Consider the following 24115-nt stretch of genomic DNA (forward strand, 5'->3'; position numbering starts at 1 on the left):
GTGGAAATACATCTCTGTTTATTTCTCCACCACTTTTTTATACCATCCTTTTTACTCTGTTAATTAAAACAGTAAAATGATCTGTCGGTTCGGCAGCAGCCTATGCAGGATTTGGAGGTCGTTTCCGTCTGGTTTTTGTGTAATATAATTTTCATGTTTATTCTGTTTTTTTTCTTTTTTTTTTTTTTTCTGGTAGATTATATACAGGATGCCAGCTGGCTGACAGATGGTGATGCCTTTACCCGTGTTTTTTTTTCTTTTTTTTTTTTATTAAAAAACATCACAAGGAAGAGAAGGAGGAAGGACAGGAACAGCTGTAGACAAGGGGACAGACAGAGTCAGCACACTGGCCACTCGGTGACACCAGGGAGTGGAAGGAAAACCCAGCACATGGCTCAAGGCAAAATAAAAAATAATAATAATAACAAATGTGCCCTGTTAACACTGAGCAAGACACAGAGAGCCATCTTGTTAGCAGTAGCAGGCCCCTAAATCTCCCTAATGGTCCTCGGCTCTGATCTTGTTCTCGCACCAGAACGTCAAGAGTGAACAACGGGCGACCCCAACAACAAATATTGTTGATTCCTCTACCTGCATAAATGCAGATTGGTTCTTGTTTTTTCTTCAAATTCTGCGACAAGAAAAGTGTCCCAGTTGGATTTATAGCGAAACAAAGCAGGGAAAAGACTCACAAGGTCATGAGGTTATGGTCTGGATTGAAGCTCGGAGCAGCTGGGACAGAACCACAGGTCCGTGTTCATACAGCCTATCTGCCTCTCTCAGTGACAGGGAAAGGGACAGACACACACAGACACACACACACACACACACACACACACACACACACACACACACACACACACACACTTCAGTAGTATCACTGACTGATAAAAAAAAAAAAACGAAAAAAAAGAGAGCTCTCCTGCGACCTTTTGCCCTCCACACATGACCCACAATGTCCTCAGGCTGAAGCACTATCAAGCACTACATGTGTATTGTCATAATAATTATAGTTTCTTTATTTTCAACTTTTTACAAATCCTGCTATTTTACACCCTCACAGACACACAGACACACGCACACACACAAACTGAATTCAAGTGCACAACGTCTCCCAGCGCCTACAGTTATCTCAGCAAATGATGAGAAAACAAAACAAATGTAGTAAATGCCTCTGCTTTACAACAGAGTCCCGAGAGACAGTTCAGTCTGTGAACGCAGCATGCCCACAGCAAAGTAAATACAAACCAAGGATTTCAGTTAATGAGCAAAAAAAACAAAAACAAAAGCACACACAGAAAAAATGACAATGAATATAATGAGTTGATAAATAAAACAGAAACATTAATGACTGAATTCAAGTCCGTGTATTTTAGTTTGAGCTTCTGACAGAAAAAAGAAAAAAAAAGTACTGCAAATAACGGAATTTGCCGCTGCTAGTATGAACAACTCCTGGGGTAAAAAAAAAAAAAAAGGTCACGCACACAAGCAAACTATGATGAGGATATTTGAATTTTTTACTTTTTATTATTCATTTCTCCTTTTTATGGTTTTCTTTTTAAAGGAAGCTGTTCATCAAAGAGCATTTTGTTCATATATAGTTATTTTTTACAGAGGAAAATACTGTACAACCTTATTTTTTTCTACTCAAAACAATATCTCGAGGAATATCATCTACACACATTATTATTCCCTATATTATGATCACTTATTTCCAATGCCAAGCTTCATGATCAATGTGTCCACTCCTCAGTCGTACATATTCACTCAATAAAAAACAGAGGGTGGTTTGACAGATTTATAATTTAGTACTACAGTAAGTAAGCATTGCCACGAACTTTTTAAGAATTAATTTAAATCACAGTCCGTATTAGTGTATCTTTTTTGGGGGCGCAGTTTTTCTGGCGCACCGCAGTTCCTTTTTTTTTTTTTTTTTTTTTTCTTTTCAAACTGTCCAATCACAGAAAAAGCAAAAAAATAAAAACCAGTCTTTAAATAAACCACAGAACAACAGTTCTTAGTCACACTAACATCTATTTGTGCATTAAAGCAAAAAAAGTGAACTAAAACAACATCTTTAAAGCAAATTCCCTGTTAAAAGATATATATCATTCTTTTTTTTTCAGACGGTAAAAATGAACCTAAAAAGTGCAATAACACCCTAAAATTTCTCATCAGAAGGTCACATAAATATTAAATAAAAAACGTTACAACAGGAGCTCAACCACAGCCATAGTGAATGGAAAAACAAAATGCCGTTGAGACATTTTCGGTCTGTACATTTTCAACAGAACACGCACTCCCCGACACTTCCTCTGCCTGCCGCCCCCCACCCCCTTCCACACACACACACACACACACACACACACACACACACACACACACACACACACACCCCCCTCGGTGCATCTGAGTGACTCATCGTTTCCTTCGGTCAGTCTGACCCCCCACCCCACCTCCCAACCCCACCGACCGTTAATCACGCCTGCTTACAGATCGATATGCTTCTGACTAAACAACACAACAAAACAACATTTTAATGCAAAGATGCAAATGGTAACAAAAATATTTTTTAAATATACTCATGAGTTATCTATTGTCATCGTAATCATCATGGTCAGCCAATATAAAAGTGCACTATCCACGCACAAACTTGATTCCTCTGCAGGGGGGTTTCAAAATGACAGGGGCTAAGCTTGGTTTTGGTGCTAGTCTGACTTTTCTAGCAGAATGTCGGAGAACTGTTGAGGCTGGCGGCTCGCTGGTCGCCTGACTGCAGCTGACACTGACCAATCAGTTACTGGTCAACTCCACGTGTCGGTGAGAACAAAGACAAATATACCAAAGAGATGGGAACAAGCAGAATGTAACCCCTTTCTCTCAGTGTTTAATAATATTAATAATAAAAATAATAATAAAAAAAGATCAAATGTTTGAAACGCATCCTGTTTCCCCTTAGTGATTCACGTCCCTTTTTCTACGTATCTGCGGCCCTGCAGTTCATGTGTGCCAGCAATTTCCTTTTGTATATCATCTTTCACACGCGCACACACACACACACACACACACACACACACACTTACATATATAGTTATATAGAGAGATTTCTTTTTGTTTTTCTAACGTGTTTTTTTTCTCCACACACAAAAAAGTGAAAAAAACGAAACAAAAAATAAATTAAAAGTCAAACATGCACGCACACAAAAAGACTGATGTGTAGTAAAATGCTTTACATTGCTGCCCTGTGTGTAAAACAGGGCCTAACTCTGTGTGTCTCCGTTCATATTTTTTAATGCATAATTGAATTAATAATGTTGGTCATCTTGTAAACATCATAATAAATCATTTTGGGCCGTCACTTTCTCCACGCTGTAGTTGTTTTTTTGTTGTCATCTGAAGTCTCTGAACATGATAAATGAGGCCACTTTCATTTTCGTTTATTCATTGTACACAGGATTTTTCTGCAGCTCCTACAGTCACTGGTATTTTTTTAGTTTTTAGTTTTTTTTTCATGGGTCAGCGTCTTGCTTTTCCAGTTGGGAAGTATCAGTGTGGTTAACGGAAGCATCGAAACTCTCGCCATTGTCCTTCTCAGGCTCCGCCGTCGAATCATCATTTGAGTCAGTGTTGAGCTCATCCTCTGCCTCTTCCTCCTCTTCCTCCTCTTCGTCCTCTTCCTCTGCATGCGCCTCCTCCTCGGGTGACAGGTCGTCTTCGGCCTCTCCGGATGTTCCTGTGGTGTCGTCCTGAACTGCCGGCAGACCCAGCGGGGGTGCGGGGTTGCAGCAAGGCCGTGTTGCCTCGTGGTGCATCTTCTTGCTGAGGTCCAGGGAGTCGCTGAGACCCAGACCGGCCGCGTTCTTCAGGAAGAACAGGGAGCTGCTGGTGTCGGTGCCCAGGTTGAGGGAGCCGTCCAAGCTGATGGAGGACGGCGGGTATGAGTGGGTATAGTCAGAGGTGAGGCCACTTGTTGTGTAGAGCATGGAGGGAGCGCTGCTGTTAATGTTGTGGGACAATCCGTGAAACAAACCAGGTGAGGAGGTGGAGAGGCCCATAGAGCATAGAGGGACTGCTGCCACATTTCCACCCAGGTGGTGCACCGCTTCCTGTTTCGGTGACACAGACGGCAGCTCGCCCCGCTCCTGCTTCTCGTGCTTTCTCTTGTGGGAGTCCATCTGGGACATGCCCACCACCGTGTGCTTACACTCGGGGAAGGTGCAGTGGAAGTGTGAGCACTTGAGCTTATATTTGCAGTCAGGAACCTCACAGTCAACGCTGGAGCTGAACTGGCAGAAGCCGGCGGCGCTGATCACATCTTGCTTGCCGTGGTGCTTGCGGTGGGCCGTCACCTTGGTGCTGTCGGTGCAGCGGAAGCTGCAGCGCAGACAGTGGAAGTGGGTGCTGTTGCCCGAAAACTGGCAGTCGGGGAAGTTGCAGCTGAGCGAGGATTTGAAGCGTTTGAAGTCGTCCAGGACGAGGTTGTCTACGCGGTCATGGTGCTGCGCGTGCTTGTACATGTGGGTGCGGCCGCAGAACTTGTAGCCGCAGTTCTCGCGAGTGCAGTGGTAGTGGGTCACCTTCAGAGAAAACTGGCAGCCCGAGTCTTTGCAGTTCTCATAGAGGTCGTAGCGCCGGAAGCCCTCCAGCATCATCCCCTCATCGAGCATCTTGCGTGACGATGCGGTCTTGCGGCGCTTGCCAAATGGTGACATGTCCTCGATGATCCAGAAGCGCTTCTTCGCACCAGTGGCCGTGGGAATGGAGATGGTGTTGCCTGAAAGAAAAGACATTTAAAAACATTAAGTTGGTTCACATAGTAAACCCCACAAACTACAAGAAAATTACTGCCCTGGTCAAAACTCTTAATGTTCAACCCTGCTCAGCCAGAAGTGGTTCACAGCTGAGTAAGCACAGAGAGCCACGATTTGTTTTATTCCTAATTCCCAGAATGATTAAAGGAGGGGGGAAAAAAATGATAGATTGACTGTGGAACACGACACTTTTACAGGGTGTCTCCAGCCTCCAAACAGAGGCGGAGCTGGGAGTCTTAACCAACCCTCTTAACTTCATGTTGTTTTACGAGGGGCACCCACCTTTTGCAACACCCTGGGGTCACTGCTAATGATGTGATCCCTGTTCTGCAAGACAGGAAGCCTTGGGCCTCGATAAAACTTGAGGCGTGATTAAAATAAGAGGCTGCTGACGCAGTCTTGTTAATGGAGGCTAAACGAGGCCCAGGCTTCACAGAGCAGGTGCCAAATTAACTGCTCCATTTCCAAATTGTAGTACTACTGAAGGTGAAAGTACACTCAAAGGTGTAAGTGAAGTAACTATACATACTTTTTCTGTTACTGTACCCACATAAATGTTCTTTTTGCATGCTGGAAGGCCCATTTTGATTTTTTTTAACTTTCCACTACAATACTGTAGAGAACGGCTGGATCACACAGTTAAATGCTGCACAGGACTCAATAATTGAGAGCGACAGCTGCAGTGTTGGTTTGCGCCGGGGATAAGTACCTGCAGCATCCTGCACTATAGGGACGTCATTTTTAACCGGAGACGGAGTGGCAATGATGGGGCTGAAAGCTGGTGTGTTGGTTGGCATGACAACACTCCGAGTGGCTCCCAGAGAGGCGCTGAGCAGAGAGTATGATAGACAGGATGGAGAGAGAAGGTATGGGAGTGAGGGGAGAGGAGGTCGGAGGAGAGCGGGAGAGAGGGATGGGGCCTGTAACTGGAGGCCAGGCTGAGGAGCAGAGAGAGGAGGAGGTGGTGGTGGTGGTGGAGGAGGGGTAGAAGGAGGTGCGTTTTGGGTAGCGCTAGTGTCAGCAGGGGTGGTAGGAGCAGAAGTGGTGGCGGGGCAGCCGTGTCCTGGAGAGACAGGTTGACCAGAGAGGGTGAAGGACAGGCAAGAGGGGAAAAACACACACACACACACACACACACACACACACACACACACACACACACACACACACACACAGAGACAGACGGGCACAGATGCAAAAAACAGGGGCCAAATCACGCACGCACGCACACACACACACACACACACACACACACACACACACACACACACACACACACACACGCGCGCGCGCACACGCACACAGAGGGATGGGAGGTAAAAAGGGAAAGATAAAAGATAAGAGAATGATACAAAATGAGGCCCATTCAAGACAAGTAACCCAAACACCAGCCAAAACAACAATGATGAGAGTAGTGGATAATACTGGCACATGGAGAAATGTGAAAATCACAGGCAGGCTTAGATTTAGAAGTACAAATAAATAGAGGAGAACCTGTTTATTCAGTACGTTTGCGGGAAAAAAAAAGAGGCTGCTTCTCATTTCCTTTCCTTTGTCCCACAATTCAACCCACTAAAAGTGCTAAAGTAGACATAAAGCCACAGGGATGATCTCTGGCCAAAGCAAAATGTAATAAGCTACATACAGTGCAATAACTCAAACCACTGATGTACAAAATGGAGGTTTTATGAGGATGACCAGGCAAACTGCAAAATGTCTTGTCCACAACTCAGAACAGAAGAATACAGCATTGTCATCAGCGTCGTTTATTAAGACTAATGCGTCTATTGACCGAAAGTCAAACTACTGAATCATGAAATACATGACTGAAGAATACATGAGATGACAAGTTGCTGGGTGAAGTAGGTGAGTGTGGGTGAAGCACAATGGTCAAAGCTGAGAGTAGAGTCACCTGTATTGTGACTATTCACCTCTGGATAAACTAGACTAAACAAAATCTCCACATGCTACCCTGTCAGGTCAGTTTTTACATATTCTCACCTGCTGGAGAGCTATCGTTGCCTAAAGGTGTGCTGGTGCAGCTGCGGTCCTGGTTGGAGGACTCAGAGGAGAGGCCCAAGGGGCTGCCTCCTCCGCCCATGTAGTCCATGTACTCGTCAGGCTCTTCCATGACACTGGAGAAGTTGGAGTTGACACCCAGATGGGTCGATAAGTGCCCGGACATCATACCGTCCACCCTCTGACCGAGCGGCATCACCTGGAAAACAAAATATCCTTCACTGTAAAGGTACAGTCGAAACAAAGATCCTGGGTTAAAATGTGTCATTAATGCAGGTGTTGGCTCTTGGCGTATGATCAAACATTTCGTAAGACGTCAGAATGAACCTCGTACTTCTGTCATTATATGAAACTGGAAGAAAAGAACAAACAGAACTAGAAAATCCACATGTTTAAATCCACGTACATAATGTACTGCAGAAGTTGGGTGAGGAAATGGTGTACGCTCCAGTGTGACAAAATTCATCAAAAGAATGCCATGTCTGAGCTGTCATTGACTGGTATGACAGGATATGAGCAGTACTCTTTTTTTACAGAACAACACCACAGGAACTTGTTAGTCTTTCCCTGAATCTGACTCATCGAACAGGAAACACAACGTAAAAAAACAAACACAAAACGAACAAACTGAGTTCACAAGTCGACATAACTCTGTTATTTTTTAGCTTAAATAAAAAATATAAAATCATTAAAAAAAAAAGGCCTTTTGCAGCTTTAAATTTCATTTTAAAAGAAGATTTTGTGAGCAGTGCCTGTTGGACGGGAACCTTTCTTTAATATAATTTTCTACATGCAAGAAAAATCAGGATGAAAAACAATATCAGTTTCTTTTTAAAACATTTCAGTGTTTTATGGTGAAAAAAGTTACACAATTGATTAACAGGAAAGACATCAAAACATCTACAATCTATAAATGCATAATTCAAAAGGGAAAAAGTACCTTCTTTGTTTGATCTCTCAGTAAAAGAGTGTGTGAGGTATTCGGCTTTGTTGGAATATGTTACAATGAACACCAGGTGTCCAGCCTGTATTTTCATACAATTATCCTTTTCAGAATGTGACGTGTCACCGTTTGTGCGTTCGTACCTGCGATGGGACTCTATCAAAGTTCTTCCCCAGCATCCGCCTCATGTGTTTGCGTGCGTGTGAGGTCATCTGGTGTTTGAGCAGGAAGGAGAACTGGCAGCCCTCGCGGATGCAGTGGAAGTGACTGTTGACTTGGTTATACTTGCAACCTGCAGAAGGAAAACAATCACAGCTGTAAACTCTCCCTTTGCAGATCAATTTGTCTCTAGCTCATTGCAAGGCACGCAAAAACAGCTCCCGCGCTAAACGCAATATTATCAGTGTGACGGTGTCGTGATTAGATCAAACACAAAGTGAAATATTTTTAGTTTTTTTTAATTTCATGATATAGCTCTGACAAAAGAGGGATCGGGTTTCAAAGTGTTTTGGAGTGTACATGTAGGAGGAATATTAGATCACTCCGGTGTCACACTGAGCAAGTCAAGGCTTCTGTGCACTAAACCTGTGGAGCTCTTTTATTACACTGACATGCTTTATTCAATTAGGAATTTACATAAATAAATTCTCATTTTCTGTGGGCCAATAATGCACACACCCCTGCAAACCAAAGTAAATATACAATTATTACCATATTAAATTCATTTTTCAAAGTATCTCCATTGTCATTTTTCCTTTTGTTCTCCATTGTACTGCTGTCTGCTTCATATTCTTCTGTTCTTTTCTTGTGTTTTAAGCGGTCTGCCTCTAATTGCTTTATGATTTCAAATTAAATGAATGTTCCGTTTTGTGCCTGTTAATCAAATACCATTATATAAAAGCAGGCAGAAATAATTGAAAGAGTAACATGCTGGGCAGGTGCTAGCATGTCAGTAACCATGGCACCCGGTTTAAGAGAAAAACATGTCTGTGTCATCAAATAGCTTTTGCGCACACAATGTTTTAAACACGCAAAGTTGAGCAAATAACAGTAACCCCCCGTGACACGGAGGGCCTTTTGTGAGACAGAAACCAGGTAACATCATCAGCGGTGTTCAGTTTAATGTTGCTGCCATGGATACTGGCAGCCCATCAATTCTTTATGACTGGAGTGCTAGCGATGGTAATCCTTTCTGTTTTTCCCCCAGCCCGAACAATACAGTTGGCAGATCAGGCTGGGGACAAAAAACAGCTGTTTAGGGCCTGGTTTTGTTTGCTTTGTCTCTGCGTTCTGAAAAGCTTGTGTAACCGCCTGAAAAAAACAGATCACTTTTAATTCATTTCTGTGTGATGGCAGCGGTGGCTGTGAGGCGCAGCTTCAGAACACAAACAGGCTAAACCAGACAAGCCAGATAATTAACAAACACAAACCTAATTGCTCATTTCTGACAGGGGCAAAAGAAAGAAGAAAACAACCTGGATGTGATTGCCCTTTTTGACATTATTGCTCATATAGTACAGGCAAGACTACCTCTGGGACTTGAGGTGCCATTGTGAATATGCAAAACGCAGCAACAAAACCTACGAGGCGGACTTGTTTCATGCCTTTTAAACCACTCCCGAAGCGCAAGGTGTGTTTGCCAACACGGGTCTCTCTCTCCCTTTGAAGGGAATATCCTCTTGCAAGAGCAAATACAATTCAGTCTGCAGCTTTCTCAGCAAAACACCTTTAATCCGCACATCTATCCGGGTAAAATATTATCAAGAGCTGTTCAAGTTATGGAGGTTTTTATGGGGTGATGACGGCAACAGGGGACAAAGACAGAAAAAGAAGAGAGACAGGAGGTCAAAACTTTTTTGGTCTTACCCAGCCTGCCACACTCCTCCCTCTTGGTGAAATATTTGAAGCCGTTGGCAGCACGGCGCTCGGCCTTCTCGTGCTTCTTGATGTGCCACGGCAGCTTGGTGGTGATGTTAGTGACAAAGTAGCAGCCAGGCCGCAGACAGTGATAGTGGCCCCTCATTCTGAACTCGCAGTGCTGCAGCGGGGACACATAATTTCCAATTTCATGAGTCAAACGTGGTGACTGTCTGAAAGCCAAAATGAGCTGATTGATTTTATTTGATCTTTCATTGTGTGCAAAGTTAAAGTGACCACCATACACAGTTTCTCCAAAAACATAATCAACACCTCGCAGTCTTTTTCCTTGCTGGTTATTTGGAACATCCCACATTTCTAAGTACAATTACTTTGCTCTTCCAGGCTTCCTACAAACACCCCTCCTCTCGAACATGTCTGTACACCACCATCTGTTTGTGAGGCCCAGATCCCCAAGGACTAGGCCAAATAAGATCTGCTCAGTTCAGGAGATGGAGACTTAGGGGAGGAGGAGAGGAGGCGGGGGAGAAGGGAGGGAGCAGGAGGGGGGACTTTTTGCGAGAGGGGTGATTTTCGACACATTAATGAATTCATTTAAACGGTTTTCCAAATACGGGCTCATGAGAGCAGGCAGGGGCTGCCATTTAGGTTTCATTTGTGAAGCATTCCCCTGATTTTTGCCCTATTCCAGACAGCCTTGTTTACTGTGCAAGTGACAATGATTTATTGGGTAATATCAGCTAAATTGGCCTTTTCTGAGAGGAGAATGCGGCAGTCAAAATGACATCATTGACATATAAACAGGCATTACTGGGGTGAGTCGACTGTCTTTCTCAGGAGAGATGGAAGACGGGGAGCAGTGCTTGTGAAAGCCTTGAGTCAAATAACCTCAAATACTGGTCTAATAGATAGCATACTTCATGCTTAGAAAGCTCTGGGGGATGACAGTAGGTGATTCAGCTCCTGGCTGACTTCTCAAGCCGCACTCACCTGGTTGGGACAGAGACACTGAAGAGAGTAGTAAGAGAACTGGTCGCGGACGTTCACCAGGTTGTTGTTGGGGTTGATGTGGTCCAAACAGTGGGACTCTGCCTTTCCAGAGGTCTTGCACACATACTTGCAATTTCCAAACAAGCAGTGGAAGTGGAACTTGTTTGAGTACTTACAGTCCGTAGCCAAACAGGGATCACTGGGTGGACAAAAATGGAAAACACAGTTTCATCAACTCTTTAACACAAGAAAAGAAACACACTGTATTGAGTGCAAGACACAAAAGTTTTCTTGTACTTTTCCTGGAACTGCAAGAAACCAGGTTTGACTTGTGGCTTAGCATTCTCCAGAGAGGTGGTGGCCAGAGGAGAGTTGGCTGGCAGGTTGGGCATCGAGGCCGGCATCTGAGGGATGCTGCCCGTCAGCTGCTTCCAGGCCAGCAGGGAGGGAGGAGGAGAGCTGTAGCCACCGGAGGAGGTCAGGTGGGCCACATCTATGGAGGGATTGTTGGCCATAGAGACAGGGGCCACAGGCTGCAGCGGGGGCCCCTCAATGGAGTCCTTGCCCTCACCAAACAGAGGCTCCGACTTCACTTTGAAGGTGGCTCGGAGGTGGAAGCTGTAAAACAAGACGGAAGCTCATTTTTATACTGATCAATAAAAAAAACAAAAATGCAGAAAGTAAGAATATATTTTCTGATCATGAACCGGTGTGACACTCACTTAGCATGTTTTATGGCCCCATCCACGGTGCTGAAGAGTGCACCACAGTCCTCCACCATGCAGTGAAAGTGCACTTTCTGAAGGAAGTCACACTGAGCCTCGCAGAAGTCGTCCGTGTCAAACCTTAACATAGACAGATAAGGCCTTTTCAAATAAACACTAAAAGGACCAACATGACCGGATTCTTCATGTTTCAGGGGGTCTCCAGTGAAACGGTATGTGAAGAATAGCATACACAGGAAAACCCCTTCACAGGACAGTGCTTTTAAACACTCTGTTTTCTCACTTTCAAAGTGAATGAGTGAGTGAATCTGTGTTTTATTTTACCTGCGGAGGTACGTCCTCCAGATCTCGGTGGGTTTTTCTGGCAGCGGCCTCTTCAGCACTCTGTTCAGATACTGCGCTGCCTCGGAGGTGTCCCCGCCCTGGCCAGCCTCCAGCTCCGTCTTCAGGTTCATGGCATTGAAGAGGGCAGGATTCACCTGTGACATCTACAAAACACATAGCACATAAACCACCATGTTAGCTGAGCATACGTGAGCTGGGCGCTTGCATATGTTAGTGAGAGTGTGAGAATGAACACACACACACACATGATTTGGCGAAGCAAAAAAGAGCAGCCAGATTTACAAACATTCAGGGTTTTGCTTGAGTGCAGGCCAAGCGTGTTTGCCAAGCATCCTCCGGGAGCGACTGTTAACCCTTTTATGTGATGTGGTGGTTTGAATCAAACCCAAAAATCTGACATGACAACAGTTCTGAACCCACTGTCTGGGTTTAATGTCTGCCGCTCTGAAGTTAAGCTCTCGCAGGGAAAGGTTAAAAAAAGACAACGTGTGTGTGTGTCTGTGTGTGGAGGGGAAGCGTGCAAGAGGGAGGGAGAAGGTCTTGATCTGCTGGTGAGAGTGAAAAAAATAAAAATGGAGGCTGATCCGCCATTACATCATCAATGTGATGGAAACCGCCTGGCACATTTGTATCAGTCAGGTAAGATATATGACTTAGACTATGTCCATTTTAATCTTCACAAAAAAAATATACACGTTTAAATTTCCATACGCTCACATTTAGACTTGTTAAAAAATGAGGGCAGCGCCTTCCTGCTTTTTCTCCTCTGACTTTTTAATCAAATAATTTATAAACTCTATAAATAAATGTGGAGTGAGGCGGGGGAAGAAAAAGTATAAAGGGGGAGAAAAAATGGACGGCCTGTTCAAAACAGCTCATCAAAAAACAAACATCTCTATATATCTGGCATGGCACCCAGCTACTGCTTCATTATATTAATTTGTGAGAGGTGCAGTGAAAATTACACTGTATGAAAAATGGCTGGAAAATTTAAATGATACAAACTCATCTTATTAGCGGTGAAACATTAAAAAACAAACAGGCCCCTCCGTGTCCTGCTAATTTGTCTTGGGATGAAAGGCGTTTGATGGATGGATCTTACCTTATTCATAAGCGAGGATAAAAGAGATGTATTCCCTGGTACAGGGTGTCCGTTTGATTCATTACTGGAACAAGGAAAATGAACAATGTTTAGTCAAGATTTGCATGAGAACAGTAAATATTACTATTTATCACACAAGGTGAGGCTGTATAATGAAGAAGAAAAATGCTGTCTTCTTAAGGAATAAGATCTACCTCTATCTTTCTGCGTTGGGGGGGAGATTGGAGGTGAAGGTTTATGTAAACATCTTTCTCACACAAAAATGGAGAAATGGGTTGAGGATTTTATAATTGTATGTGCCTGTATATATATATATAAACCATGTTTTTGACAAATAATTGTGAATAGAATCATCTATCAATCAGAGAAACCTTATTTCTGTCTTGATTTTTTTGCAAATATATTGGTTAGATTAATGGGAATAACAATAATTAAAATTCTCCCTTCTTTATTTAACTCTCAGTACACCTCGCAGCTGCATACCTGTGGTCTTTCTTGCTCAGGTCCAGGCTATGCTCCTGCGTGGAGTCCTGGGAAGCCCCGGAGTTGGCGTCCACCGGTTCCTGCTTCACTTGAACCAGATTGAACTGGCTGGCTAAAGCCGGCTGCCTGTTCCCTAAAGGATCAAGCCAGAGACGCAGAGAAGAGAAGAGACAACAAAGTTATTGTTGGTCAGCATTATTACCCTGTGACGAGATCCAATCTGACTTCGGTCCTGGCCCGAAAAGAATACTCCGAGTGATAATTATTGCAAAATTATGTCAGGCCGTCAAGCCTTTTAAATGGTGATTGAGAGGCGGGAGATATGAGGGAAAAAGACTCCTTTTTCTACAGCACTTGTCACAACTCATTTGCCGGGCTGCCTCTTAACTGGTCATTAAGTGAGATGCTAATGCTGAGGGAAAGTGGCAGTCTCAGATTGGCCACCCCCTCCCTTCCCACCTTCCCAGGCTCCTTGTTGGCCTGACAACGGGCGGCAGCCAATGCCACTGAGCGTACCCACAAGGAACAGGGGTGCTATGTCGGTCAGATTGGAGCTGACAGCCAATCAGATTGGTTCAAATAGCGTGACCTCTCGATCACATTCTCCTCCAAATAGGTATTCAGTGAATGCTGTGTGAGGACAGGAGCACTGAATTGAAATAAATAAACACCAGGGGACGACCTGAGGTAGAAATGCTGACAGGAAGGTGGATTCTGCCCCCTCCCAGTCCCAAGGGATTGAAATATTAATTTGTCCTGGGGCTATACAGCGAAAGCTGGGCTTTAGGTTGACAATAAGTGGTGGTTTATTTAAAAAAAAAAAAAAAATGTGAGTGGGACGGCTGAGGTTCCCTGGCATGTGGGCTCTGAGACACTTAAACTGCAGCTCACCAGCAGCCGTGATTGGTTTGGTGGGAAAACTGTTGTTTAGGAATCAGGGCTGGTGTTGAGGGATAGTGACAGGCAAGGTCATGGGCAACCAAGTGTGTGCCCTTGGCCCTGGTGACGATCCTCTCCTTTTTCCTGCTAGGGGAAAAAACAAGACCAGCCTACGTAAGGGGGAAACCGACCAGAGTTCCCCCCCTTGCTACCAAGATGACCCAGAGACATATCAGGCAGAATAGGAGTGGAAAAGCCAGTCTTGGGCCCTGTCAGCTGAAAGCTAGGAGATGGGGAAGTGTCAGTGTCAGTGTCAGTTCAGTTTGACAATGGCTGGGGTTGGAGGGGTTGGGGGTGGGGCTAAAGGAAAACAGCAGTCAAACAATTTTGCGTCTGGTTTGAGGTCGCCGACTGCTTCCCAAGTCTCCGTCCAGCTTTCCTTCCCTCCCCCCAACTTGATAAGAATATACCCAAAATTAACTAGCCAGACAAATCCTGCCTTGTCATTGACAATTAAATCAACTCAGATGAAATGAGAGCACATTATATCAAGAGCAGCCACTTGCTGTATGATCTACACATGATCACCGGGCTGAGTATTCCTGCACTAAACAGAGGATAAGTTGACTGTTTACTATGGATTACAGTGCACAACTATCTTATTCTGATGCACATCGTGAAATTATTTTTTCCACCCACTTCCCAAGGAGGGAGAACAAATGAGTTTGACTCAAAGCAGCTTCTTTCTGGAAATTATCCAGGAATAATGTACGACCATGTAATTACTCCGGATAAGATACAGAGCTTGTGAAAGATCATTTGTACTGTGTGTCTAATTAGTAAACCCTTCAGATGCTTGAATCTCTGGGAAAAACACTTAGGGGTAAATTAGAGCGGAACATTAATATTTAAAAAAAATACTGAAGGCAGAAACAAGAAAAATGCACAATTCACTGCTAAAGGGGTGAAGTTTCACAACCCGATGAAAAAAATAAACTCGGTGAAAAATAGCCACAAACAGTGACTTTTCTCACACCTTTTCACAGAAGCACAAACCACTTCCTCCTCATTTTTTAGCCCTAAATGTCCTGTTCACACATTTTATGAAGCAAATATGAGAAACAAAAACCACAGTTACTCTTCCATCATGCATCTGCACTCCACTTTTAACACTAACGTATGTGATTGAGACGGTGGAGCTTCTTTTATAGACCATTTGTTCTCCAGAAAAGAGATCTGAGCTGGAGCCTCTGAGTGAGCCAGTGAGAGGGGTGGTGAAGGCACCATCTGTGGAGGCCCCACCCTCAGTGGGGGCCTTCCCAGTGTTCAGACTACCTGCTGGAAGCCCAGAGGTGGAGCTCAGCCTGACAGCCTGGGCTCAGCTCGGCTCCCCGGAGCAGCTGCCCCGGCTCTCTCCCAGGGCCTGTCCTGCTCCAGGAGTACCACCAGGAATTGTAATCCGTCCCAGTCCCAACATCCGGAGCAGTCCCATTTACAATCCACTCCCCACCTGCTCCGGCAGAGCACAAGAGGACCCGCTGCAGCTGAATGCAAGACAATGCTGCGCAGTGTATTATCAACTGACTACTTTAACTTCATTTTCATTTTCAGAGGCTTTGTTTAGAGCAAAATGATAAACATAGACAAGGCAATTACCTCCAAAATTTATGTGAATTATGTTTATGCTAAATAGACAGTGACATGTTCTCGTGGAAACAGAAGGTTTCTAGAAATTCAGAAAATGTGTCTTTGCTGATGCATGCAAGTGTGTCTCAGTTCTTGTATCAGTGAAAAAAAAAAAAAAGCCTGTTTCTTAGCTCTGGTGCATTGAGTCATTTCTGCCCGAGTGATTTCAGTTTTTTTTTTATCAGTTTGCATAGAGGATATGAAAAAAAAAAAAAGCTTCTTTTTTTTTTTCTCGCAATTTCTGAACTTAATTTCATTCCACCTCCATTTGCTTGGAACGGGCGCAGACAGAGATAAGAGACCAATGATGAGGAAACATGTTCAACACAAGCCCCAGGAGCCCCCACTCTGAACATCATAAGAGACTTTTACAGGCTCTACTCTCCCCTGTCAGCGCATTTATCTCCAAATGGATTGTGGGTATCTAACAAACGATCAACACAATAACAAGCCCAGAGCAGAGGACCATGCCTTCGGTATGTCCCTTTAAGCCTGAAAACAGCAGTTTATTCTGCCTTTTTCTCCGCTTTGGGAAAGTTACAGAGATGACCTCTGAGTAGTGCACCCTCTGCTCAGTCCACACACAGAAGAAATATGTAGCAGGATATTGTCTTTGGAGATGACAGAGCTCAAAAGGTTTTTGTTTTTGTCTGTTGATTATCAAAATTGTTGGAGTTTTTTTTACTCTTTCTTTGTGCACAAATAACCATTTTCCAGTATGTAATTTATATTTGACTAACCTGTGTCTAGGTTGTTGGAGGGCTTCAGGGCAGCAGCCGCCAGTCTGGCCATCATGGGTGATATCAGACCCTTGCTTGCAGAAATCTTCTCCATAATGGAGGAGGTGGCAAAGGAGGTCGGGGTAGACGCCATGGCCCCTTCTGCCCCCATTGTGGAGCAGCCTTGGGTCAGTGTGTCGGTGGGCATGGAGTGGGCCCCGGAAGATACAGCTGAAATCAGGCTGGCGGCTGGTGGAGGTGGTTGGAGGGGCAGCCTGGGCATGAGGGGGAAGAATGGGTTGGAGGTGGCCAGGGCGCTGTTGGACAAGGCAAGGGCCACCGGCATGTTGCTGGGCAGAGCCTGAGACAGCAGGCTGGACATACGCTGGCCCACACTGGCCATGGAGGGGGTGGACTTGAGGGTGTGGCCTGACTGAGAGGAGGAGGAGACAGCAGTGATGGTCGTGGCCAACAGGTGCGGTACAGTGCTGGATTGCTGGGTCGTCGGCGAGGCACTCAGGCTGGAGTTCTTGCTGCTGATGGTCGAGAAGTCCATCAGGTCATCGTTGCTCGACTCCTCTGGCTCATCCTTCGGCACCAGGTAGGCGGAGGGGAGGCCCATGACGCCGGAGGAGCGAATGTGCCGACGCTCGTGTTTACGCTTGTGGGAGGTCATCTGGCTGGTGGAGGTAAAGGTGAAGCCACAGCCCGAGCGGATACAGTGGAAGTGGTTGGTAGCTTTGCTGTACACGCAGCCCTCATACTTGCATTCCTCATACTTATAGAACTTCTTGAAGCCGTCTTTGGCGTAGGCATCATCCTTGATGTGGTAGCTCTTGTGCTTCTCAATGTCACACTTGTTCTTGAAGGTGAATGTGCAGCCTGGGCGCCTAAAAAAAAGAAAAAGATAATTAAGAAAAAAATATGATTAGGTAGGATGCACTGTTACCCCTCCGTACCTCAGTACAGATGGGAGTCATGGAGACAGTGTACATGATTCAAATTCTTCACAATGGAGGAATGATAAGTGGGGCGGTTCAGTGACACAGCAGCAGCTCATTGACACGTCACCACCTGCAACCTCTGCCGAGAGCGCCACATTCCTGGGAGGTAGTTTGATGAATCAACCAAGGGATTCTCTGTAGTTATCGTAAATGTTTCTGTGATGCAGGCTCTTACATTTTTCAACTTTATGTACTTTAAAAAGGTTTTTTTTTTTTTTTTTTTTAAACTGATTTACTTTGATTTATTCTACTCTCCCGTCGAACTCGGACTCTTTAATGTTAAGAAATACGATTTAGTCATGATTTAACTTCTGGTGGTTATAAAGTGTGTACTGCATTTTATTTTTATTTTATTTGTTTTAAATAAGGAACATAGTTATGTTATTTTTTTAGTGCTTCTAAAGTGCCTGCAGCCAGGTGTCGATTCATATGTAAGCCAAAACACATTATAGTAAAAAAATATTTAAAGTTGGTTTAAAAAGAATACATTTTAATCCATTTATGCGTAATGTGGAACTTATCTATGTGGAAAATATATTCGGTGTGTTCACCTGCAGTGGAAGTGTGTCGTCTTCTGCCCATAGAACTGACACCCGACTGTACCGCAGTCCTCAGTGGCACGAAATCTCTGGAAGCCGTCGTTGATCAGCTGGGCGTTCTTTTTGTGGAAGTTTTCATGGGTCATGACATCCGAGGTGCTGGTGTACACCTTGCTGCACCCCACCTGCAGAGCAGACACAAAGCATAGGAATCGAAAACAAGACTTGGCCCGCAGCAAGCATCTGAGTTTCAGTTTGCAAGAATAGTTTGAAAAAAACAACTTCTAAAATGCTGATGTGATGTACTGTACAAGCTACAGAGAAGAGAGCTTATTGTGGTTAGGAAAATGCTAGTGGCCTAGAAATCAGTAGAGGAAAGTTGTTTCCTCACATTCACAATTTAATGTGTGTTAATGCGCACCAGAGTTTCACGTGAATTGGAAACAATCTTACCATTGTGACCATAAAAAAAAGAAGTGACTGAAAGAGGCAGTGGTCACAGAGGGCTGACGAAACTACAGTTTCTTCCTGGCAAAGCAGCCTTTTAGAAAATGAAATTCATATTTGGAGTGTGAGTCGCCACAAACTTACTGTAACTCTGAGAACAGGAAAGAAGACAGGAGTAAGATGACTGTCTTTAGTTTAAATTGCTCTGGTACACAGGAGCCCGCAGAGCCAACAAAGGAGGGAAAAAAATTGTAATGTTTGAATTAAAAGCAGCAATTGTATATCATCCCTGGCACTTTTCACCCGCACAAACCGGGCAACTTCTCCATATTGAGTCAAACAATGAAAAAAATGCCACGGTGTTTTTTTTTCCTCCCAAATCAAGAGAGCCGATGCCAACATCTGCAGGTTCTCAGAGACTGTTAAAACAAGGGTTGAAACGTCCTAATAACAATTACACCGTGAGAGAGGTTTAAAAAAGAATATATCTCAAGCCATCCTCTGCTGCGCTGCTGCGCTGCTGCCCTGCCGGTGAGAAAGCTCTCGGCACAATGACACATTGAAAATAAGCAGATGTAAAAAAAATTAAACAAATCCAGAAGGGGGAATAATCTTCAACGGGCTGCTTGGTACTAAAAGATGAAAAATGTGCAGTTTATATAAACACCTAACAGAATTTTATCCATGCCAATTAAGGAGCGAGAGAGTGTAAAGAGGAGGGGGAAAGCAGAAGCAGCCTCACGTGTCTTCGCCCTTTTTAAATTTTCTTTTATTTACATGAGGACATGTTTTGTTAAACTGCTCTTAAGCGAAAGTTTGAATGGAAAACGTGTGGAACTGTGTGGTTCTTAAACATCCTGAAATTGTGTTTGTCTTGAAAGTGGCCTGATTTTCTAGATCCGGATGAAATTTGTGTAATTTTTTTCTGCAGCTATTTTTTCACAAGCCTCGTTCTAATTTAAGCAAAGTGATTTCATTGGTGCTAAAAAGTTATTTAAAGGAACCTAATGGACAGAATTAGGCTTTAGACTCTATATGGACAATCATGTATGTTGTGTGCCACTGGGATATAGATTGAATCATGAAGTGTGCATTTCAACTTCACGTTCTTTATCAGAATGAGTGAGCAGTGGGTTTTTTGCACTGTATGTAATGCTTAAGAACATGGAACCATATTTGCAGATGTTTCCGTGTGTGCGTGCATGCATCTCTACTGTACATGTTTGTGGGTTTATTGTGTGTGTGTGTTTGTGTGTAGGTGGAAGAGGAGCTGTGAGTCTGCAGTGTACCTGCATGCAGTGGTAATGGGTGCTTTTTCCATTGAGGTGGCAGCCATGGTAGTAGACGCTGCAGTCGTCCAGAGGGCTGAAGCGCATGAAGCCATGCTGCAGGGAGTTGTCCCTCTTCTTGTGCATGTTGTAGTGCCTGATTACATCCTGCTTACTGGTAAACCGCTGCAAAAAGGGGAGGGGGAAAATGTACGGCAACAGGTTGGTGTTTATTTAAACCAGTCACAGAATCAGCAACAAGTCACTTTATCTCTGTGGAAGCAGCAGCTGCAACATGCGGGAGCCAATTGGCAGTCGGGGAGGGATGTACACACTGCAATAGAGAGGGCCAGGATGTCTTTAAAGAGGACTCTTTCTGGGGTTATTGATTTACTTTGCATATCTCAAAGTTTTTTTTCCTATCCAAATGCAGCACCAAAGGCTATGGGACTCTCTGGGCGCAGGAGAAGCTTCCACGTGGAACATAAAGTATGTTCCCTATACACCCCTTGTCTCTGTGTTGTATTATTCCCCTCCTACAAAATGTATTTTTCAAATTAAGATGAATCAATTGACATGCAAGATCAGAGTTCTGATGTTTTTGGCTCTGGAAAAATTCTGTTCCGTGCAGATGGTTTCTCAGACGTGCGCAGGGGAAAACAGAAGACAACAGAAACAAACAAACAAGTCAACCAAAAAACATTTTCCCTTTCAATTCGCTGAGATATGATTCCATTTTTAATTAAAGCATGAACGCTTGCTTTTGGTGCAGGTTTCGCTTGTAATGATGAGTGAATATGCTAAGAGACCCGCCTTCTAAAATTACAAAATAAATAAATAAATAAAATCCCTCCCACAGGCGGGAGTCAGGAAGGGGAAACAGAAAAGTCACTCCATAGAGACCTGCAGCAACCAAATCTGCTGTAATTGGGTTTAAGCTGATGTTACAGAAACTGTAACAGGAGAAGCTTAAATCAATGAGACAGTTCTGTCTTCAATCCATATTTATTTCCAGTTGAGGGAAAAACATCAGAAAGAACTATTCTAAAAAGCAACTAATTGCTGTACAAAGTAGGGTAATTGCTTTGTGTCATGTGTTCCACTTGCGCACGATTAAAAAGCTGAGATCTCACACAGCTGTTCATTCCCTTCCCTTGGCCTGTTTCCCACTGTATATTTCTGAAACGTCTGACTCCTGGAGCACTTCATTACGATTTTTTTTATCACATTGACTAAAGCTTTAGATTTATCACTTTTTGAGTTTCTCTTTTTTTTCTCCAAAAAAATCCCAATCTCAGTTCATCATTTTGAGCTTTTTGGTGTGCGATGGTTGATAATGACCAGAAGACAAGTTGAACTGCGGTCATGGTACATTCGATCCATTAAGCTGTCCAAAATAGGCCATGGAGAGAGCTGACTGGGAAAAAGATCTAATTTTCAGTCGAGTGGTGATGAAGGTTGGGAGCCACTTGCTACATTTATTTTAGGATTCCCACTAGTGTGGCAAGATGCACACTCTCCCTCATGTACAAGCCCATGAAAGGAGAATGTTAAGACTCAGCCAATTGCCCGCAGGCTGGCAGTGGGATAATATTCCAGGAGTGTGTGTCATGTAACATTTCATGAGTTATCGCTTTGAAAGGGGCTGCTCATCACTGCCTGCCTATTTTTTTCAGTGTATTGACATCCCGAGAGCTGGCTTCCAAAGCATATCTGTGTTTCCACGCAACGCCAAAGCAACAGAGAAATGTGGACCTGACCGTGGAAATTGCCATGATAACCTGAACTAACGCTCTAAATAATGACATGAAATGATTTTCCTTTGTATTCCTCCAAGAATGTGTCTCATCAGACTGTGAAGTGGGATTCAAGCAGAAAATGAAAGCTTAGATCTGTAATGCTTTTCACCACATAAACAATATTTATCGAGCGGTAATCTCTCTTGATCAGGAGCAGGCAGGAGATTACAGCTGAAGATGGCTTAATTCAGAGAATTGGTAAGAAAGGCAGGAAAACACACAGCTCGAGCTGCGCATGGATTTTTTACATCTTCGACAAATCTACCCGTGTTTGTCTAACTCTGTCAGGCCATATGCTACGGCAAACACAAGGCCTGTGTGATGATCTGCTTTGTGTTTATTCTCCTTCCTGTGCCATACATGACGTCTCACGGGACCAGGCCAAGATTAATAACGTGAAAGTGGATTAAAAGTAGGCCCTTTACGGTGGCAGGCTCTTTAGAAAGAAAAAAGAACAAACAGAGAAAAACGAGCCATATTTCAAGCATACTTACAATTAACCTTTCTAATAAAAGGCCAACTGTCAAACTGTGCCTGACGACGTCTGAAAACTGAACGGATGTAAATACCTGCTGCCTGTTCGGCAGACCAAAGACCAACAAACTTTTCATGTGTAAACTTTGGCTGGGTGTGGCCACCAATGAAAAGAAGACACGTTATCCTATTTGTCTATCCTGGGATCATTACATCCCCCCTCATCATGTCGTGATAAAAGAGATTATAAAATAAATCACTCTACCTTGTTGCGATCAACATGGAAATGGTTCACTAGCTGGTTTTAACCACTGAGGGTGGTTCTTGAAACTAAATTTCTTTTGTATTATTTTATGAACTGGGAATGTGTATTTGAGTGATGCTCAAGAAAAGTGATAAAATACTCACGCTCACCTGGTAGTTACACTCGGGGTCCATGCAGTGATAATGCTCTCTGTACTGATAGGCACAATGCACGTGTCCACAGTGTTGACTTCCAGAGAACCTGAAAACAAAGTTACAGGACACATTCCCACAGTTAACCACATTTTAACCGAGCAATGGATAAAAAGACTGTTTGAAAACCTGGGAATACGTCAGAGCTCATCGCACAAAGAACAATCATCGGGATAAAAAAAAGCTGAATAATGAAGCAGCTCAGAAAGATGTTAGAGTGATTCAAAAGTGATCAACAGCAAATCAAGAATGATTAGTGGGGAGATTATTTAAAATATCACGAACGGAACAAAACAGGTGAAGGAGTTTTCAAAGGCATTGTGCTCATCTCACCTTCAACGTAACGAAGCTCACACCTTCCAACTGACTTCTGCTTCCCACACTGTTGCAACAATTTACCCGTCTGTCACACCAATTTCAGCCAAATTATCTCCATTTATTTCCAAAGCAGCCGTAAGAGACACTTATTATACTGAAACCCTCTCCCCTCACACACATACACACACAGCCACTCAATCATCAGGATATCCACGACTACTTTATTTCTCATTGCTGTGAAAGTCCTTGTCAAATCATCGCGGAGTTCTTTCAGGTTAACCACAAATTTTGCTTGGTGAGGTAAATGGCCAGGTGTTATGAGATGCGGGAAAAGCTCTGTCTACTCTTCACCCCAAACCTTTTCACTGTCTGGATCCAGAAACCAGATATTAGTCTGGTGCTGGTTAAGAAAAAAAAAAAAGGCAGCGAATTGCTACAGTACAGCCACTTTTATGATGGTGATTATAAGCCTGACGATGATGACTGTTAAAATCCTCCAATTACCAGTGAAAACACACAAATAAACATTTGCACTGCTGCTGCCAAGAACTCCATCTGCTAGTGCAGAAGAGAGAGAGAGAGAGAGAGAGAGAGAGAGAGAGAGAGAGAGGGGGAAAAGGGGGCTAAGTCATATTTTTTCCATCTCTCTTTCTGTTTATTCCTTGTTCAGATTATCCCAGAGCTGCATTTACAGATCACTTTGCTGAGTTCATTAAGTTAATTGAACGGCACATCTACTACTGTTTTTAAGTTGGCTGTGTGTTTTGTGTGTGTTTGTGTGTGTGTGTGTGTGTGTGTGTGTGTGTGTGTGTGTGTGTGTGTGTGTGTGTGTGTGTGTGTGTGTGTTTGTGTGGAAAATAGTTATGGAGGTAGAGGGGCCTTTGGAAAAAGTCTGACGGCTCCTTTAGAAAGTTGAACCAGAAGTCGTGCACACACTAAAGCCAACATATGTCCCCACTATTAATGTTTCTATACCATTCTGTCACACACATGCACACTCACATTCACACTGATTAACACACAAAGCCCCCCCATCCCCCTGAGACTACGGCCCACCCCTCTGCTCATTGCCCAGCTGTATCACTTTGCCTCTGGACAATTCCCACTTGCCGCGTCAGGGGGCCTAATGGGCCTCTGCTATTCAGCAGCAGATTAAATATTAATATCGCCACGATACAGAGATTGCAGCGCATCTCCAGTTACAATAGAGATACACAGATCAAAGTGCCG

At 43.8% G+C, this 24115-nt stretch overlaps 1 protein-coding gene across 9 annotated transcripts in view; it reads right to left on the bottom strand.

Annotated features, from left to right (window-relative positions):
* Positions 1-1352: 1352 nt before the first annotated feature.
* Positions 1353-24115, bottom strand: part of casz1 (castor zinc finger 1) — a 168347-nt gene continuing 145584 nt past the window's right edge. For 4 of the 9 annotated variants that reach the window (XM_069140855.1, XM_069140853.1, XM_069140854.1 and 1 more), the window contains 15 exons: positions 22520-22616; positions 19860-20024; positions 18136-18308; positions 16602-17470; positions 13297-13429; positions 12814-12877; positions 11691-11854; positions 11364-11486; positions 10939-11259; positions 10642-10840; positions 9640-9811; positions 7917-8065; positions 6813-7029; positions 5521-5874; positions 1353-4774 (listed from right to left, as the gene is read on the bottom strand). In XM_069140855.1, the coding sequence (XP_068996956.1) occupies positions 3510-4774; positions 5521-5874; positions 6813-7029; positions 7917-8065; positions 9640-9811; positions 10642-10840; positions 10939-11259; positions 11364-11486; positions 11691-11854; positions 12814-12877; positions 13297-13429; positions 16602-17470; positions 18136-18308; positions 19860-20024; positions 22520-22616 (4465 nt within the window). In that variant the 3' untranslated portion in view covers positions 1353-3509. The remainder of the gene's footprint in view (positions 4775-5520; positions 5875-6812; positions 7030-7916; positions 8066-9639; positions 9812-10641; positions 10841-10938; positions 11260-11363; positions 11487-11690; positions 11855-12813; positions 12878-13296; positions 13430-16601; positions 17471-18135; positions 18309-19859; positions 20025-22519; positions 22617-24115) is intronic. The other 5 variants (XM_069140852.1, XM_069140857.1, XM_069140859.1 and 2 more) reach the window with 5 other exon arrangements.

This window comes from Embiotoca jacksoni, unplaced genomic scaffold, assembly GCF_022577435.1.
Source record: "Embiotoca jacksoni isolate LCO1_2020_lvr unplaced genomic scaffold, fEmbJac1.0.p SCAF_9, whole genome shotgun sequence".
Classification (NCBI taxonomy): Eukaryota; Metazoa; Chordata; class Actinopteri; family Embiotocidae; genus Embiotoca; species Embiotoca jacksoni.